This window comes from Urocampus carinirostris, chromosome 14 (genome assembly GCF_059441175.1).
Source record: "Urocampus carinirostris isolate Australia breed hairy pipefish chromosome 14, RoL_Ucar_1.0, whole genome shotgun sequence".
In the NCBI taxonomy this organism is placed as follows: domain Eukaryota; kingdom Metazoa; phylum Chordata; class Actinopteri; order Syngnathiformes; family Syngnathidae; genus Urocampus; species Urocampus carinirostris.
This window is the reverse complement of record NC_142362.1, coordinates 3,450,303-3,469,036: the sequence shown is the minus strand read 5'-3', so window position 1 is coordinate 3,469,036 and position 18,734 is coordinate 3,450,303. Positions and strand designations below refer to the sequence as shown.

The 18,734-nt window shown below is 40.3% G+C and overlaps 1 protein-coding gene across 1 annotated transcript in view; it reads right to left on the bottom strand.

Moving 5' to 3' along the window:
• efhc2 (EF-hand domain (C-terminal) containing 2) overlaps positions 1-18,734 on the bottom strand; it is a 37,474-nt gene that overhangs the window by 10,827 nt on the left and 7,913 nt on the right. The window contains exons 4-11 of the mRNA XM_088352883.1: positions 17,730-17,947; positions 14,372-14,623; positions 9,915-10,022; positions 9,687-9,825; positions 4,425-4,590; positions 2,031-2,173; positions 1,772-1,968; positions 1,564-1,697 (exon numbers count right to left, since the gene is read on the bottom strand). Coding sequence (XP_088209009.1) covers positions 1,564-1,697; positions 1,772-1,968; positions 2,031-2,173; positions 4,425-4,590; positions 9,687-9,825; positions 9,915-10,022; positions 14,372-14,623; positions 17,730-17,947 — 1,357 coding nt within the window. The remainder of the gene's footprint in view (positions 1-1,563; positions 1,698-1,771; positions 1,969-2,030; positions 2,174-4,424; positions 4,591-9,686; positions 9,826-9,914; positions 10,023-14,371; positions 14,624-17,729; positions 17,948-18,734) is intronic.

Genomic DNA, 18,734 nt, shown 5'->3' with positions numbered 1-18,734 from the left:
GCTTGAAGGTAGACACCGATCCGCCTTGATTTCTCGCACACGACCCTGTCCTACATAATGTATAGGACTTTATTGATTAGATGAATGATCGGATACTTAAAGGCCCATCAAACTTATGTTTGGAATTGATTTATGTCCAACATCAATGGTCTAAGCAGTGTCTGAAACTCATAAAGAAAGTTAGCGGACAACAGCCATAAAGTTGCCTGCCCTATTTTTCACAACTTGAAACAAAATAAGACGACTCATCATAAAAAAAATCATTGTAGCAAAGTATTAGGGATTGATAATCAGAATATATAACAGAACAACACTTTCAAATTAAGTTTATTATAAATCGACTTATAACCTTCATTGCAAGTATATGACATTGCTGTTTTCCATCTGCTATCAGTATGTAGCTGTATTGACTCATCTTCATTCATGCAATGTTTGCTTTGTGTCGTCTGCTCCAAGCCACGTGAACTCCTCTTTCCACGATGCTTTTAATGTACGTTTACGTTTTGTAGCGTCATCCATTTTGTTCGCTTCTTTTGAATCTTTCTTCTGGGGCTGCCGTGGGTTTTGACTCGGTCCTGTTTCCGGTTGGTATTTCCTGTCCGGTATGGTTCCCGCTTATTTTGTCCTGTTTAATATGGATTTCCAGTTTCGTTGCCGTCTAGTTTGTCCTGTGTAATTTCGACACCCTGTTTTGGTATCAATCCTGTTTGTCCCGTTCTTTAATATCGGTTTCCAGTTTCATTCCCGTCTAGTTTGAACTGTTTAATTTTGATATTTTGTTTAGATATCGGGCAGCACGGCGGGGCGGTGGTTAGCGCGTGTGCAGCACAGTTCTGTGGTCATGGGTTAAAATCCAGCTACCAACCTTCCTGTGCGGAGTTTGCAAGTTCACCCCGTGCTTGCGTGGGTTTCCTCCGGGCACTCCGGTTTCCTCCCACATTCCAAAAACATGCATGTCAAGTATATGACATTGCTGTTTTCCATCTGCTATCAGTATGTAGCTGTATTGACTCATCTTCATTCATTCATTGTTTGCGTTGCGTCGTCTGCTACAAGCCACGTGAACTCCTCTTTCCACGATGCTCGTAATGCACGTTTACCTTTTGTAGCATCATACATTTTATTAGCTTCTTTTGAATATTTCTTCTGGGGCTGAGGTTTCGGCTTGATTCCTAACCACTCATCCATTTTTCTGGTGTTCTCTGTGCGTCTACTTTGGAAAATGATATGCAAATGCACGAGCTTATAAGGCTCGGGAAAGTCCGGAAGCAGGAAGTTATTCGATGCAGGCTTCCGATTGGCTGCCGAGTATGCAAATTGCCAAACGACCCAAAATTCCGAAATTTCCAAACCGAACGAACATTTCGAAAATATTGTCGGCCACCCGGTCGGAGACGTTGTGTCTGGTCAGACATTATTTCAGACACTGGTCTAAGCTCAGCATAGCTTATATATTGCCGAGTTTTTTTGAACTTCCTAAAGCCCTTTCAGGGACATCCAGACAGCACCAAATTTCTATAATAGGCTACTCAGAAAAAACACTTGCTTGTAACCGAAAGGTACCTTAATGAATCAAAGTTGACACATCCAGTATTAGTAGGATCATTCATGGTCAAAAAGTTCCTGATCTCACGTTGTTTCTCCTCTGTCAATGACTGGAGTTTGGCCAGGATGGTGCCAACATCTGCTTTGGGGAACTTTAGACGGACACAATAGTTTTTAATTCAATCGCTGGTTTGCCATAATTTCAATCCAATCATTTCTTTCATACCTGATCAGCATGTTGCTCCAAGTAGTTGAACGTATACTCGTCGGCATCCAGCAACTGGAACAGCCTGTTGTTAAGGCTGAGGGTTGCACCAACGTACAAATCCTGGGCGACGAAGAACTGGGAGGGCTCACGTTTAAACAACTCCTGGCCTGGCTTTTTGACACGGCCCCGGGCCAGGAACATGCCACCGAGCACACCTAAAATCCCAGGTAGGGAATTCAAAAGGTGCAGGGTTTGGTGTTATAGTGTAGGCCCAAACCTGAATTTTTCTGCGATCGCTCAAACACGCTGATGGTGTCGTCGCTAAGGTAGAAGGAAATGATGAACTCCCGGTTGCTATCCACTTGATTTGTGGTCACCATCTTGGCATAGAACTTCAGCACATTACTCACAAGGCCATATCTTTGGGGAGGAAAAAATTGTGTTGTAGGAAGAAACAAAAAACACAAATAATAAACTGACATTATTATGTGGAAAATGGGGGAAGTGATGACATGTGATGAAGGAAATAGCAGATACTGAAAAGCTATTGCTTCATGCATTCTCCTACGCAAATGATTAATATATCTATATACCAAAAGCCACATCCTTCCCGTGGTAGCTGGATTCAAGAACACACTCACATTCACCAAACATCCATTCCCCTACGCTCTTCCCAACCTGACACCGAACATTAAACCCACAGCACAACAAGGGGTGAGTTTATCAGCAGAGAGGTCCGACAGCATACACCGGTTTACCCCCTCTGCATCATATGCGTCGATATGAGTCATTCTCAGGGTTGGGTAGGGGTTCTTTAACTTGATTACTTTCAATGACTTTTGGATGACTCCAATACCAAATATGCTAATAAAAGACAAAAGAAACTAAATAGGAAGAAAATGACAACATTTTGTGCAGGCTTGGGGAGTAATGGAATACACGGAACGGCAAAAACGATGTTGGCAAGCTGTTTGGATTTATTTTCATTTTGTTTCTGTCGCATTTGATGTTAGTTTTGCCGGAGATCCAAGACATCAAAGCCAGGAGAGAAAGCTTACCACGTGTTGTAAGTCATCATTTTATTCCTATTTAGTTTCTTGAGTCTTTTATTAGCATATTTGGTATTGGAATCATCCAAAAGTCATTGAAAGTAATCAAGTTAAAGTAACCCTACCCAACCCTGGTCAGTCTTAACTATCCTTCGCCATTTACATCTATCCCTAGCACACTCTCTTGCATTCATTAAATAACCGACCTCACATCCAAAACACTTTTCACCCAATCCATCCAACCATATTTGGGCTTTCCTCTCATTCTATTTCCAACCACTTCTGCACTACGTAGTCTCTTAGTCAAACGGCCTTCATCCATTTTTTCCATAATTCCTAAACATCTCAGGACATATTCATCAACCCTCTCAGCAACTCTCTCATTCCACAAGTTCTTCTCCTTACTTCCTCATTCTTTAATTTATCCAATCATGTCACTCCACACATACTCCACAAAAATATAATGTCAAAGACATTTAACTATTATGCTCATTTACTCTCAAACCCCACGCCTCTGAGCCATAGATCACTGTTGGTACCCCAACGATTTCATACAATCCCCGCTTTGCATCCATTCGCAGATTTGAACAATCCGTTCAGCACACCCATTGCCTTGCACCTTTCACCCACCCTCTTTTTCACATTTTCCTCCAACCCATCAGCTCCGGCCACATACGAACCCAAGAACTGAAAACCATCTGAAACTTGACACAATTCAACAAAATCTACAATCCACCACCTCTCGAACACCTTACTCTTGTCTGGATTCGCCTTGAATTTCCTTCTCTTACACACTCTATCAAACTCCACTTCCAAAGCACTCAGTCTTTCTGCAGTCAGCCACCAAAGCAATGTCATCTGCAAACAACATCTGACTTACATGCACCCACCCCCACAGTTTTCGTCTGCACGCCGATCTCAGCCAACGAGATCTCGTTGTGTGGTGAAAGGAAGTCCGTCTTTTTTTTAGAGAACCGGCTTTTTTGGCTCAACTCATGAAAAAAGAGCCGGCTCTCGAACGGCTCACTTGCTTTGATAATGGTTTTACGAATTATGTTGTATAAAGAAGTTAAGAAAAAAAGGAAGCATAAAAGGAGAAAATAAAAAAAGACAGGTTTGTGGTTATCCCTTTAATCGGTATATTACCAACAATAATTTGATGCAGAAAATGATTTCATAATTTGATGATTAAAACTGAATGAATATATAGATTTATATTATATATTTGTCGCCGATTTACGATTTCAACCTGGATAACACTAAATTTTGGGGACCCATAGATCTCTGTTGGGACCCATAGATTTTTGAGCATGCAAGTCCCCGAGACCCATCACTTTTCACAGGTCAAATGAACACTGTACATCAGTTCATGCTGGTTAACATTTAGGATGCTGATGAGGCTAAAGATGCGTTAAGTTGTTTATTGTGTGTTGGATTATTTAATTACTGAATTAATTATAGAACTGAAGAAATAAAAGTTCTGTACAGTAGACTCCAAATGAGATATGGACTCAAATCAAAATCTGCAATGGAGTGAACTGCAAAATAGCGAGTGACCATCGTCAGTGAATGATGGTGACACTTTTAGTCGGTAGCAAAGTATATGAGGTAGATGATCCAACCTGTCATATTCCATAAATTTATGGAGATCTTTCTGTGGGGGTTTAGGCAGCAGGCGCTGGCAGGAGATTAGCGAGTCTTCCTCTGAGCCAAAGCCATTATAAGGAGGTACAAGCCTGGGGACCTTGGGGACTGCAGGAGCTTTGTAATGCACTGGGTTGAAGTTCTCTGGGGAGAAGGGGGTGAGGATTAGGGAGCAGAAAACACTTAGAAGCAATGTTCCCTGTCATTTTCACACAAAGTCGGTGAGCAACGCTTGAAACAACAGTGAGCAACAGCAATCCTAAGTGTGGCAACTAAATCATTATCAAACATGTTCAAAACTCGACATCACATTTTGCTGAGTTTCCGACAATGCAAAATGATTTCACTTTTGAATGAATTGACTCATGTACTATTGCAAAGGTTGTACGGCCTACAAACGTCTTTGTTCATACAATTCTTTCACAAGATATCCATTTCTTTTTATTTCCTGATATATTTTGTCGCATAATATTAACATTTTTGGGGGCTTATTGAGTCGGTTGTAAAATACAGAACTGTACTTAATCACATTTTTAGTGGAAGTACAATGTTGGCAACAAGATTCACTTGATATCATTGGAAATTATTTGAAAGCAACACAAACTTTTTCTTCTTTTTTCCGTGTTTTTTTTTCTACTTTTTTAAAATTCCTTTAAAAAAATCTCATTGTGTTTATTTTTTCCGAGCTGTTACTTTTCTCTCTTTGTTCTCTATTTACTTTTTTTCCTACATTTCTTTCTTATCTTTTTTCTGGCTTTTTTCAACATTTTTCCTTCTTTTTTTCCTCTTCCATTTGTTTCTTTTTTCTCAGCTTTTCACTACTTTTTCATTTTGGTATTTTTTTCTTTTTGGTTCTATTCCCCCATTCCTTTAAGTCATTTTGTGCACAATGTTACATCATATTTGGTCATGTTGGGATTAAAGAAGCAAAAACAACCCGAAGAGCCGTTTAGGACCCAAAAGAGCCCTTTCCTTTTAGTGAGCCGAGCCGAAGGAGCCGGTTCTCGACAAACTACTAAGTTTACTCAACTTGTTCTACTTCGACTCGACTTCAAAATACCGCATTTAGGACACAACGTCAGGGGAACCCGTGTATTTTGACCTTCATGCACTGTAACTTTGACTTAAGTCGCTTCTTTATGAGTAATTTTGAGCCCTGATTTTTGTGCGCTGGCTCGATTTTCTTGTGCGCCGAGAATGGGCGACCAGCTTAGAGGGAACACTGCTTAGAAGTAGACAAACCCTGGCGGGAGTGCTGAAATAATCAGAGGCTGCACTAATCCATCGGTAAGGGTGCAAGGCGATCTATGCGGACGTTAACCTGGAGATGACCTGCGACGGCTACGAGTCAGATGGCAACTTCCATCCTCATGCATCACTCTGCCGGCTTTACAACTGTGACTAATGCAGCAGAGATCCAGCATTCTGCCTAGGGTAGTGGACTCATCCAAGCCTGGCTTGGGTGACTCCTGCATGGGGAGGGGCGTGGGAGCAGGTTGTCGGTTGTGCAACCCCCCCCAATGTATTTTTAATGACGGCAGCTTAGAGAAACATGACCACAAGAGGTGTCAGTGACCTGATGATGGTGGCCTGTACTGTGGTACTTCATACAGGCTTAATTTGTTCCAGGATTATGCTCGAATTGCTCTTCCAACGTGCACATTTTCGCGATATGAAATGATTAAAGACTAATTGACCCGTTCGTACAAAATGAAAAACCATATATGCAATGTTCCCTCTAAGCTGCGCGCGTGCTGAATCGCGCACTGCCTGCACATTCTCAGAGCACAAGAAAATCGAGCCAGCGCACAAAAATCGGCTCAAAATTCGGCTCAAAATTGCTAATTAAGAAGCGGAATAAGTCAAAGTTACAGTGCATGAAGGTAAAAATACACGGGTTCCCCTGACGCTTTTTTCTAAATGCGGTATTTGGAAGTCAATGTCGAACGAAGTTGAAAAGTAAAGTCAGTAGAGTTTTTCGAGAACCGGCTTCTTCGGCACGGCTCACAAAGGAGAACCGGCTCTTTCGGGTCCTAAACGACTCTTCCGGTTGTTTTTGCTTCTTTAATCCCCGCACGACCAAATATTCTGTAAAATTGTACACAAAATGACTTAAAGGAAGGGGGGGAAATAGAACAAAAAAGAAAAAGATACCAAAATGAAAAAGTATTGAAAAGCTGAGAAAAAAAAAAAACAATAATAAGAGAAAAAAAAAGGAAAAGTTCAGAAAAAAGACAGAAAAAAAGAAAAGAAAGAAACAAAGGACGTTTGTAGGCCGTAAAACCTTTGCAATAATACATGAGTCAATTCATTCAAAAGTGGAAAACATTTTTTGCATTGCCGGAAACTCAGCAAAATGTAACTTGATGTCAAGTTTTGGACATGTTTGATAATGATTTAGTTGCCACACTTGGGATTCCCGTTGCTCACTGTTGTTTCAAGCGTTGCTCACCGACTGTGTGAACGCTCAAAACCGTGGAAAATTAGAGGGAACATTGAATATATGTATTCTTGTATTCTGAGCGGTTGGAAGTCAAAGAATATTCATAAATGTTTGAGTTTAAGTTCACAGCCAAATAATGTACCCTGACATGCATTGTGTGTCAGGACCAGGACAGGAAGCAGAACCCACTCGCGTAACGTTACTTACAATTTATTGGGGAGAAGGGAAAGGAGCGCACACTCGATCCGGAGATCGTTGGTCGCAGGGAGTAGATTGCTCGGAACGCGGAAGTGGTCAAAATCAAACAGATCGTGGCGAGAGCAAAACAGGTGCAAAAACACAGGAAAAAAAGGAGATTCTCGGGGCTTAGCAAAACAAAAGCAAAAACGGAGATTCTCAGGGCTTGATGTGTCAAAACAGAGTTTCGCACACTCCGACCCAAGGCGACTCACTGGACAGCGTTTACGTAGTGACAGGGAGCAATCTGTCAACGAGCAGTAGCTAGTGTTCATGGGCAGACCAATTGGGCGCCCAGGAAACCGTGACATTGTGTCACCCAAAAAAAAACAAAAACACATGCCATAAGAAACAAAATATTTTGGTCCATATAAAGCCGAAGCAACTTAATGCAGAAGTTCGATAAGAAACCATTTTAACTGATCAATAAAAACGCTGGCAAACGACTTTGATTGGGTGAGCAGATCCCTGCACACAGCGCAAGGCTCTCTCTCTCTCTCTCTCTCGCTCTCTCTCTGTCTCTCTGTCTCTCTGTCTCTCTGTCTCTCTGTGTGTGTGTGTAGTCTACACCGAAAGTGAATATGACGATATGCTTATCGTTTGCAATAATTTGTGACATTTTTACAAAAGAACTGCACATTGTTTTGAAACCGTTATTACGGACAAATTTCATGGAAAAACATTTCCTCAACACTATTAACTGAAGGTGGAAGACAAATTCTTAATGGCGTATTTACATTGATTTGGGACACAGGATTTGGCATTATTATCATTTCATACGTTTGATTAAATCATCAAATGACACACAGTGAAATAAAATGTGCTGAATAATTAGCTTTTGTCTAGAGAGCGTGTTTGGCAGATGGTAGTGTGCCCGCTTTGAGACTGGGAGGTCGCTGGTTCGCGCCTCGGCCGAGTCATACCTAATTGGTAAAATGGCGGCGCCCTCTGTTGGCTGCGGCTGCATCGGCTCACTACAACGGGTCAGGTGTATCGACATTTCGTTCTGTGTACGTTACAAAGAATGACAATACAAAGGAAATTATTATTATTATTATTATTATTTAAATTTTGTCTAAAAGTATATGATGTGGCTCTCTCAATTTCTTTTTCAAACATTTTTTTGCTTTTATGGCTCTTTGGGTCAAAAAAGTTCCCGACCCCTGATCTAGAGGGAACTGAAATAATGTCTGCCGTCTTGCTACTACGGGTACAAGAGGAAAAAAGCTAGAAAAGGGCTGGGCATTTTAATTTTTTATTATTCGTGCTGATTGGGCACTTTGAGTCTCCGTAGCTTCTATTCTACCTTGTGCTTTTTGTCACTCATTTTTTTGTTTGAAAGACACAGTAAAGCGACATGTAACCAAGACAAAAGTAACTAAGTCTTAATAAAATGATGACTCACAACACGTGGTAAGATTTCTCTCCTGGCTTTGATCTCTTTGATCTCCGGCAAAACAAACATAAAATGCGACAGAAACAAAATGAAAACAAATCCAAACAGCTTGCCAACATCATTTTTGCCGTTCCATGTGTTCCGTTACTCCCCAAGCCTGCACAAAATGTACTCATTTCATTCATATTTAGTTTCTTTTGTCTTTTATTCGCATATTAGGTATTGAAGTCATCCAAAAGTCATTGAAAGTAATCCAGTTAAAGTAACCCTACCCAACCCTGTAACATTCATATGAACAAGGTTGAGAATGGATAATGTCAAATGCATGCGTTGCCACGTACTGCATTCTAGTGGTTAAACGTAGACATTACAAATAGTCAAGGAAATACAGAGAAATAGCTGATGACCAGGGTTGGGTAGGGTTACCTTAACTGGATTACTTTCAATGACTTTTGGATGACTCCAATACCAAATATGATAATAAAAGACAAAAGAAACTAAATATGAATAAAATGACAAATTTTGTGCAAGCTTGGGGAGTAACGGAACACATGGAACGGCAAAAATGAGGTTGGCAAGCTGTTTGGGTTTATTTTTTTTGTTTTAGTCGCATTTATGTTAGTTTAGCCGGAGATCAAAGAGATCAAAGCCAGGAAAGAAAGCTTACCACGTCTTGTGAGTCATCATTTTATTCATATTTAGTTTCTTTTGTCTTTTATTAGCATATTTGGTATTGGAGTCATCCAAAAGTCATTGAAAGTAATCCAGTTAAAGTAACCCTACCCCACCCTGGTTTTGCCGGAGATCAAAGCCAGGAGAGAAAGCTTACCACGTGTTGTGAGTCATAAATTTATTCATATTTAGTTTTGTTTGTCTTTTATTAGCGTATTTGGTATTGGAGTAATCCAAAAGAAAAAGAAAGTAATCAAGTTAAAGTAACCCTACCCAACCCTGGTTTTGCCGGGGATCAAAGAGATCAAAGCCATGAGAGAAAGCTTACCACGTGTTGTGAGTTATCATTTTATTCATATTTAGTTACTTTTGTCTTTTATTAGCACATTTGGTATTGGAGTCATCCAAAGGTCATTGAAAGTAATCCAGTTAAAGTAACCCTACCCAACCCTACTGATGACATAGAATGAGTGATTAAGAGTCATGGGTTACCTAAACCATACTTGGAGCGGTAGTAATCTTTAGTGAAGTCATCACAGTCTGCGATGATGACTTTCCTGCCCCACACGTTCAATTCTCCGCCAACGGTCAAATCTCCATCCTTGTAAAACTCCTCTTGGATGGCTCCTGTCTAGGTTAGAATTGAAATGTCAGTTTGATACGTTTGCATGATTGGACTTTCGAGTTTTGCTGGTAATGTGAAAGGAAATTGGGAAGTACTTTGAGGCTGTCCAGGATGAAGCGGTCTCCTTGTCTGGTGGAGGGCAAAACATTGAGCACAGTTCGGTTGGTCATCTCTCCAGGTAGATTCAACTGGTTTGAGGCATGCTAAGAAAGATGATTGTTTATACAGTATAAACAAACAAACAAAAATATGTAAACAAATACAGGATTGTTCAAAAGTTTGGGGTCACTTAAAACATCCTTATTTTTGAAGGAAATCAAGATAAAGGTTCCTGAAGGTTCTCAGGTGGAGGAACATGCTCCAGAAGTTTCTGGTGTCCTTCGACAAAGCCACAGTAGAAAGCTTAATGCCCTATGGTATCACCATGTGGTATGTTGGGAGAACCGCAGCGGTCAGGGAAAACATACAGAGGGTAATGAACACAGCCCAAGAGATCATCAGCTGCGCTCTGCCCAGTCTTGGAGACATTGCTGGCTTGTGATACTTTAGCAGAGGCATTAACATTAGGAAAAGACAATTCCCACCCCGGCCATATCCTCTTAGACCTGGTGCTAGGTGCTACAGGTCCCTCAAAACTAGGACAAATAGGCTCAGAGACAGCTTCTTCCCCAAGGCCATCTTGCAAAAATAATTGCGCCTTAGCGGAGACAGACACGTACGTGGAGTGAATTCATTAAGTAACAAAGTAATGACTTCAATGTTGCCTAATGTAGCAGAGTAAAAGTACAATTTTCTTCTCCACAAATTTACTCATGTAAAAGTATACTCCTGCACAGATCACAATTATTGCAAACTACAGACTATTATTACACCATCCACTGATCTAAAACCTAAATGAGGGCAAGGTAAAACTCAAAAACCTCAAGTCAAGTCAAGTCATGTTTATTTGTGACGCCCTTCATTACAAGGAGTCTCAAAGGGCTGCACAGACCACAGACTATTGCAAACTACAGACTATTATTACACCATCCCCTGATCTAAAACCTACATGAGGGCAAGGAAAAACTCAAAAACCTCAAGTCAAGTCAAGCCATATTTATTTGTGACAACCTTCATCACAAGGAGTCTCAAAGGGCTGCACAGACCACAGATTATTGCAAACCACAGACTAATTATGACACCATCCCCTGATCTAAAACCTACATGAGGGCAGGGAAAAACTCAAAAACCCCAAGTCATGTTTATTTTTGACGCTGTTTATCACAAAGAGTCTCAAAGGGCTGCACAGACCCCAGATTATTGCAAACCATACACTATTATGACACCATCCCCTGATCTAAGACCTACATGAGGGCAAGGACAACTCAAAAACCTCAACATGAGGAGAATGAAGAAACCTTGAAAAAGGACCACACATGAGGTCATCCCTCTTTCAGGATGACCATGCTGCAATGGATGTTGCAATAACAAATACACAGATATTGTCAACATAAAATATAGGTTAGAGGTTCATATGGGCAAAAGAACCGACATTGGACAACTCATCTGATAAATAAAAGTCCGATTTCTTTCATGGACAACACAAAATTGTCTGGGTGTCCCATAACTTTAGAACGGTACGGTAAGTGTGATGGGGATTAAGATAAATTGAGAACGTGTTGCTGTTCATTGATTGGCAAATCCTGGTCAACCTTTGGACGGCTTTTGACATTTAATAAGAGGCGTCGGTGCAAACAAAGTTAGGAACCTGAACGCACCATACACATGACGGAGGCCTGGCTGTCTTTCCAGTTGAATTAGGCACTCGGATGGCGAAGCCAAAATGCTGCAGGGCAAAGCGGCTGTCAGAGCGAATAAGGTCTATGGTGACAGGGAAAGGTCAGCCGACCAGAAACAGGAACACTGAGTCTTTTACTTTGCTCCCAATGCGCTTCTATGAATGTGTTTCTGTTTAGTTCTTAGTTTAAATTCAAAGAGAACAAGTCTGTTATTTTAGGCTCTTTCTGGCACAGTCCTATACTCAGGTTTGGGTTTGGGTTCCCCTTTCTCTCCTTCTCACTCGCCCATACCTTATTTGGTCATTCACTTCCTGGCCCTGATTTCCAACCCACACCTTATGTCACGTTTTAGACTCTTTCTGGCACAGTCCTATACTCAGGTTTGGGTTCCCCTTTCTCTCCTTCTCACTTGCCCATACCTTATTTGGTCATTCACTTCCTGGGCCTAATTTCCAAGCCACGTTTCCTGGTTACTCTCCAATCACACTTCTCTCTTTTTATTATTTAACCCCCTGTTTCCTTGGCTGGGTGCTAGTTCGTTGTTTATCTTTTACCATGAAATAATGAAGATGGGTGATTGGAGCCAAAACCCAAGATGACTATTGGTGCATTTAGGAATTCATCTTTAAAAGGGGCAAAAGCTCCCAAAAATGAATTTATGTTGGGGTCTGGTGTGCCCTGTTCCACTAGAAGGCGCCTAATGGGGTTGCACAGAGAGTCCCCGGTCGCTATGGTTTGCCGCCAGGGTTGGGTAGGGTTACTTTAACTGGATTACTTTCAATGACTTTTGGATTACTCCAATACCAAATATGCTAATAAAAGACAAAAGAAACTAAATAGGAATAAAATGACTCAATTTTGTGCAGGCTCGGGGAGTAACGGAACACATGGAACGGGAAAAATTATGTTGGCAAGCTGTTGGGATTTATTTTCATTTTGTTTCTGTCGCAGTTTTTGTTAGTTTTGCCGGAGATCAAAGAGATCAAAGCCAGGAGAGAAAGCTTACCGCGTGTTGGGAGTCATCATTTTATTCCTATTTCGTTTCTTTTGTCTTTTATGAGCATATTTGGTATTGGAGTCATCCAAAAGTCATTGAAAGTAATCCAGTTAAAGCAACCCAACCCTGTTTGCCGCCCCAGCTGCGAGAAAAGCCCTGACTGCTTTGGATCCCTGCCCCAGCTGCAGGGAGAGCCCCTGGGTCGTTTCGGTTCCCTGTTCCACTTAGGCCCTTCAGCCGTCTTGTTGCTGCAGCCTCCATTAAAAAAAAAAAAAATCTTTTTGGCCTTGAGGGGAGGTTATGTTGGAGTCTGGTGCGCCCTCTTTCAACACAGGGCGCTAATGGGTTTAAAATTGGGATAGGTGTGTCCAATGTTCCCTCTAATTTTCCAGGGGTCGGAGCGTTCACACAAAGTCGGTGAGCAGCGCTTGAAACAACAGTGAGCAACGGCAATCCCAAGTGTGGCAACTAAGTCATGATCAAACATGTCCAAAACTTGACATCACGTTACAGTTTGCTGAGTTTGTGGCAATGCAAAAAATTGTTTCTCTTTTGAATGAAATCAGGTTGTTTGTGTTTCTTTAATCCCAACATGACCAAATATTATGTAAAATGATGCACAAAATGACTTAAAGGAAGGGGGAATAGAACAAAAAAAGAAAAAAATACCAAAATGAAAAAGTAGTGAAAAGCTGAGAAAAAAAGAAACAAAAGGAAGAGAAAAAAAGAAGAAAAAAAGAAGAAATTTTTTTAGAAAAAAGCCAGAAAAAAAGAAAAGAAAGAAATGTAGGAAAAAGTAAATAGAGAATAAAAAGAAAAAAGTAACAGCTCGGAAAAAATAAACACAATGAGATTTTTTTTTAAAGTAATTTTAAAAAAAGTAGAAAAAACACGAAAAAAGAAGAAAAAGTTTGTGTCTCATTCAAATAATTTCCAATGATATCAAGTGAATCTTGTTGCCAACATTGTACTTCCACTAAAAAACGTGATTAAGTACAGTTCTGCATCTTACAACCGACTCAATAAGCCCCCAAAAATGTTAATATTATGCGACAAAATATATCAGGAAATAAAAAGAAATGGATATTTTGTGAAAGAATTGTAAGAACAAACGACGTTTGTAGGCCGTACAACCTTTGGAATAGTGATAATAGAGTCAATTCATTCAAAAGAGAAAAATAATTTTGCATTGCGGAAACTCAGCAAAATGTAACTTGATGTCAAGTTTTGGACATGTTTGATGATTAATTATCTTGCCACACTTGGGATTATGGTTACTCACTGTTGTTTCAAGCGTTGCTCACCGACTTTGTGTGAACGCTCAGACCCCTGGAAAATTACAGGGAACATTGCCTGGGAGTGCAGTTTGCTGTGTTTTACAGAAACGTGGCTCATATCTAGCATCCCGGACGCTAACCTGGAGCTACCCGGCTTCAGCGCTGTTAGGGAAGACAGAGACACAAAAGCCTGCGGGAAGCGGAGAGGAGGTGGACTCGCTATCTACGTGAACACGAGGTGGTGTAACCCTGGGCCCTAAGATTTCCATCCGCTACAGGGACGTCGAACTTTTGGCCTAGCGTGTGACATCATCCACTCCGCTGTTGCTAAACTACAACACATCACCCCGAGGCCATCCTGTTAATCTGTTAATAAACAACAAAGGAGACTGCTGAAAGTGTGAATTTCCCTACGGGGATGAATAAAGTATCCATCTATCTATCTATCTATCTAATGTTGTTAAAGCTGGGTACGTCTCTAAACGTCTCAAACGCCTCACCTTGGGTAGTTTGCTGCGACGCAGGAATTTTGATGCGCTGACTCTGCCGGAATTTGGCGGGACAACCTCCCTGATCTCAATGGTGTCATCGGCCAGGAAGTAGTGCAACACCAGCTCTCGAAGATCCCCGAACATGGCCTGTGTGTCGTCCCAGAAGCAGAAGAAACGCAGGACTTTGCGGTCGTGCTCCAAGAACTGTTTGAGTGTGTCGCGCTTCTCGTATGGTCGCAACGGACTCATACTTTTCTCCATCTGTAAAAGCGAAATTCCCACTTTGGCCTCTATAACGTCCTTGTTCTATATTTAAGATTCACAACAATAACGAATAATGGCAATTACAGTGGTACCTCTTTACAATGCACCTAGAAATTCGTGAATTTTGATATGTACCGTAAATTCCGAACTATAAGCCGCTACTTTTTTCCCAAACTTTCAACCCTGCGGCTTATTCAGTGATGCGGCCAATTTATGTCACTTTTCTAACGGCCGCCAGCGGCGCTCGAGTACTAAAGGTAAGATTTAGACTGCAACTTCTTAGCTTGTGCACAAATTAAATTAGCGTAGACATATCCTCATCATGCAAATTGCGATAAGAAAGGCACATGACGCTACTTTTAAGCTAAACGCAATCGAGCAGTCCGATATAGAAGGAAACAGAGCTACCGCACGTAAACTTTACATTGCGAGCGTGATGCTAGCGTGTATTTGATTAAGGGAGCGTGGGACGACGTCAATATGAAAAAAACGTCTCTTTCCCATACTGGGGAAGACGACTTCGATGACGTCAGTTGCGAGGAGGAAGATAAGGACGGTTTACAGTGATTTCGACACGTCCCGTATATTTTTTTTACCAGACCTGTTACCTGTGTTGCGAGCGTGTTGCTAGTAGCGTTTTGCTACCCTTCACAGGCACGGTTTGGGATGATAGTTATAATATTATTATTAAAGCTATGAAAACTCTCTCGGTGTACCGTCTTTCTTTGTAAATATGTGTAACCATGTATAATATGTATTTGCAACTGTATATTTTTGTAATGTATTTATTTTAGAAACTTATTCTTATATGTTTTGCACGAGCAAATGAGAAAGAAGGAGCGGGGCAAACGCGGGCTGACGGGAAGTGGAGTAAAGGTGAGACGTGTTTGTTGACGCGGCCGACAATAGTGGATATATATTTTTCCCACCCTTACCTTTGGAAATATACACTTTTTTCCTTGGATTACTTTCAACGGGCACCCGGACTCTGCAGGTCTGCATTACATCTTAAGTACCGGTATCATTTTCCGTTCATTTTGCCGGCTGTGTTTTTTGGACTGTATCGGGTATGGGTCAATTTCGTGTTCGTATTGCGGTTTTTCAATGTGGGTGCATGCGGCTAATATACAGGTGCGGCTTGTGTATGTACAAAATCGGTTTTCCTCCCGAAATGTGGTGGGTGCGGCTTATAATCAGGTGCACTCTATAGTCTGGAATTTACGGTAAATGCACTTTATTCATACAGCAAATAAAAAGGTTTATGTGGTTATGTTTATGTAAAGTGACAATAACTTTTATTTTAAGTGTACATTCAGTGCTTACATATGAAAAGTCATGCACCGTCACTCCTCCCTACTCTAGCACCTCCACACTATGAACACAGCTTCCTTGCGGGGACTTCCTCATAATAAACTCGCATTTTATTTTGGTTATATCATCGTATTTATCTTACTTTTGTGTTATTTATGTTTAATTCCTATTTGAATATGTTTTGGTGATCAGAATGATGGGTTAAGGTGGATTATTTTGGGAGGTCGGGAGTAGGCCAATTAGTTTTTGATTAGAAAGATAGATGTCTAAATGTCTAGATAAATAGATAGATGTCTAGATAGATATAGTTAGATGTCTAGATAGATAGATGTCTAGATAGATAGATGTCTAGTTAGATAGATGTCTAGATAAATGGATAGATGTCTAGATAGATAGATAGATGTCTAGATAGATAGAGATAGATGTCCAGATAGATAGATGTCTGGATAGATGTCTAGATAGATAGATAGATAGATAGATGTCTAGATAGATGTCGAGATAGATGTCTAGATAGATAGATGTTGAGATAGATGTCTAGATAGATAGATGTTGAGATAGATGTCTAGATAGATAGATGTCTAGATAGATGTCTAGATCGATAGATAGATGTCTAGATAGATGTCTAGATAGAGAGATGTCTAGATAGATAGATGTCTAGATAGATAGATAGATGTCTAGATAGATAGAGATAGATAGATGTCCAGATAGATAGATGTCTGGATAGATAGATAGATGTCTAGATAGATGTCTAGATAGATACATGGATGTCGAGATAGATGTCTAGATAGATAGATAGATAGATAGATGTCTAGATAGATGTCGAGATAGATGTCTAGATAGATAGATGTTGAGATAGATGTCTAGATAGATAGATGTTGAGATAGATGTCTAGATAGATAGATGTCTAGATAGATGTCTAGATCGATAGATAGATGTCTAGATAGATGTCTAGATAGAGAGATGTCTAGATAGATAGATGTCTAGATAGATAGATAGATGTCTAGATAGATAGAGATAGATAGATGTCCAGATAGATAGATGTCTGGATAGATAGATAGATGTCTAGATAGATGTCTAGATAGATACATGGATGTCGAGATAGATGTCTAGATAGATAGATAGATGGATAGATGTCTAGATGGATAGATAGACGTCTAGGTAGATAGATGTCTAGATGGATAGATAGATGTCTAGATAGATAGAGATAGATAGATGTCTAGATAGATAGATGTCTAGATAGATAGATGGATAGATAGATAGATGTCTAGATAGATAGATGAAAGATAGATGTCTAGATAGATAGATGTCTAGATAGATAGATGTCTGGATAGATGTCTAGATAGATAGATGTCTAGATAGATGTCTAGATAGATAGATAGATAGATACTTTATTCATCCCCGTAGGGAAATTCACACTTTCAGCATTATCCTTGTGTTGAAAAATAAAATAATAAAATAAAGATATAGAATACAAAAACACCCAATATAACGTTTTGCTAAAGAGTATATAAATAGTGCTACGGAAAATACACACTGTCATTAAATTGGGTAATATGCAAATGTGGGGTTGGGGTTTAATGTGGGCTTTTACTCCCCCGGGTGGAGTTAAAGAGCCTCATGGCATGAGGAAGAAATGATCTCCTCAGTCTCTCCGTGGAACAAGACTGTGACAGCAGTCTATTAATTCATATCGGGAAAATTTGCTTGTTACACGAGTCATTCGGGCTACGAGCAGGATTGTGGAACAAATTAAGCTGAAAGAGTACCACTGAGTAATGGGGATGATCGTTACCTTTTCCCGGAGACTCCGGTAAGGGTCTTCGGGTACAGCTACGGGGTCGTTGAGTATCACCCCACATTTTGTCAGGAAGTTCCTCGTGAACCGGTCACAGTCGGTCACGGTGAAGGTGTGGCCGAAAAGCACCATCTGCTGGTTGAGGTTGAAATGGAAAACGTTGAAAAACTGCTCCTCACCGGGCAGTGGGATGCGTTGGCGACGTATCAAAGTGCCTGCCAACAAGAAGTAATGGATAATACAAATTTCAGTTCTTTATCCCAAAAACGTATTTCCCAGACTGTAAATCACAGTTTTGTTTTTCATAATTTGGGGTGCGTTTTTTTGTGATTAGCTTTTAATAATGTTGAGATATTTCAGTTGGCTTTTCCTCAGATTGTTCTACTTTCAAACCGCCTGAAGCTTTTGTGCTTACACTGCTGGATTTGTTGAACTGTTGAAATTTACAACCACCTTGGATATGTTGAGTTTTCTTTTTTTTTTGCACAATGATGACTATTTTTTGCACCAAATGCATAATTGCACAAACCCTAAGATACCAAACTGTATTACGATACCAAACTGTATGTAACATCGTATATGCCGACATTTCTTGTGTAAATATTGTGTAAATTATAACTATAACCTTATCCTCCTTGTTTTATAACCTTATCTTCTCTGTTCCTTTATCTTCTTGGCTTTTTTACCTCACTGTGAATGTGTGAAACTGGAGTGTCATGCGCAATTTCGTTGTCACAATATGTTAACCCATTTTGTAACAATGACAATAAAGGTCTGTTCTATTCTATTCTATTCTAAAACAGTGTCAGAAATCATGTCTGCCCAGACACCTGGGATGTGCATCTTTTACGTCGGGCGTACATCTTACAATACGTCTCCGCCCGGGTGGCCGACAACTTTTTAAAGAAAGAAAAAAAAAAAAAAAAAAATTCAAATGCTTTATCCCGATTTCGAAATCTACATTCAGTTTGGAAATTTCGGAATTTCGGTTCGTTTGGCAAT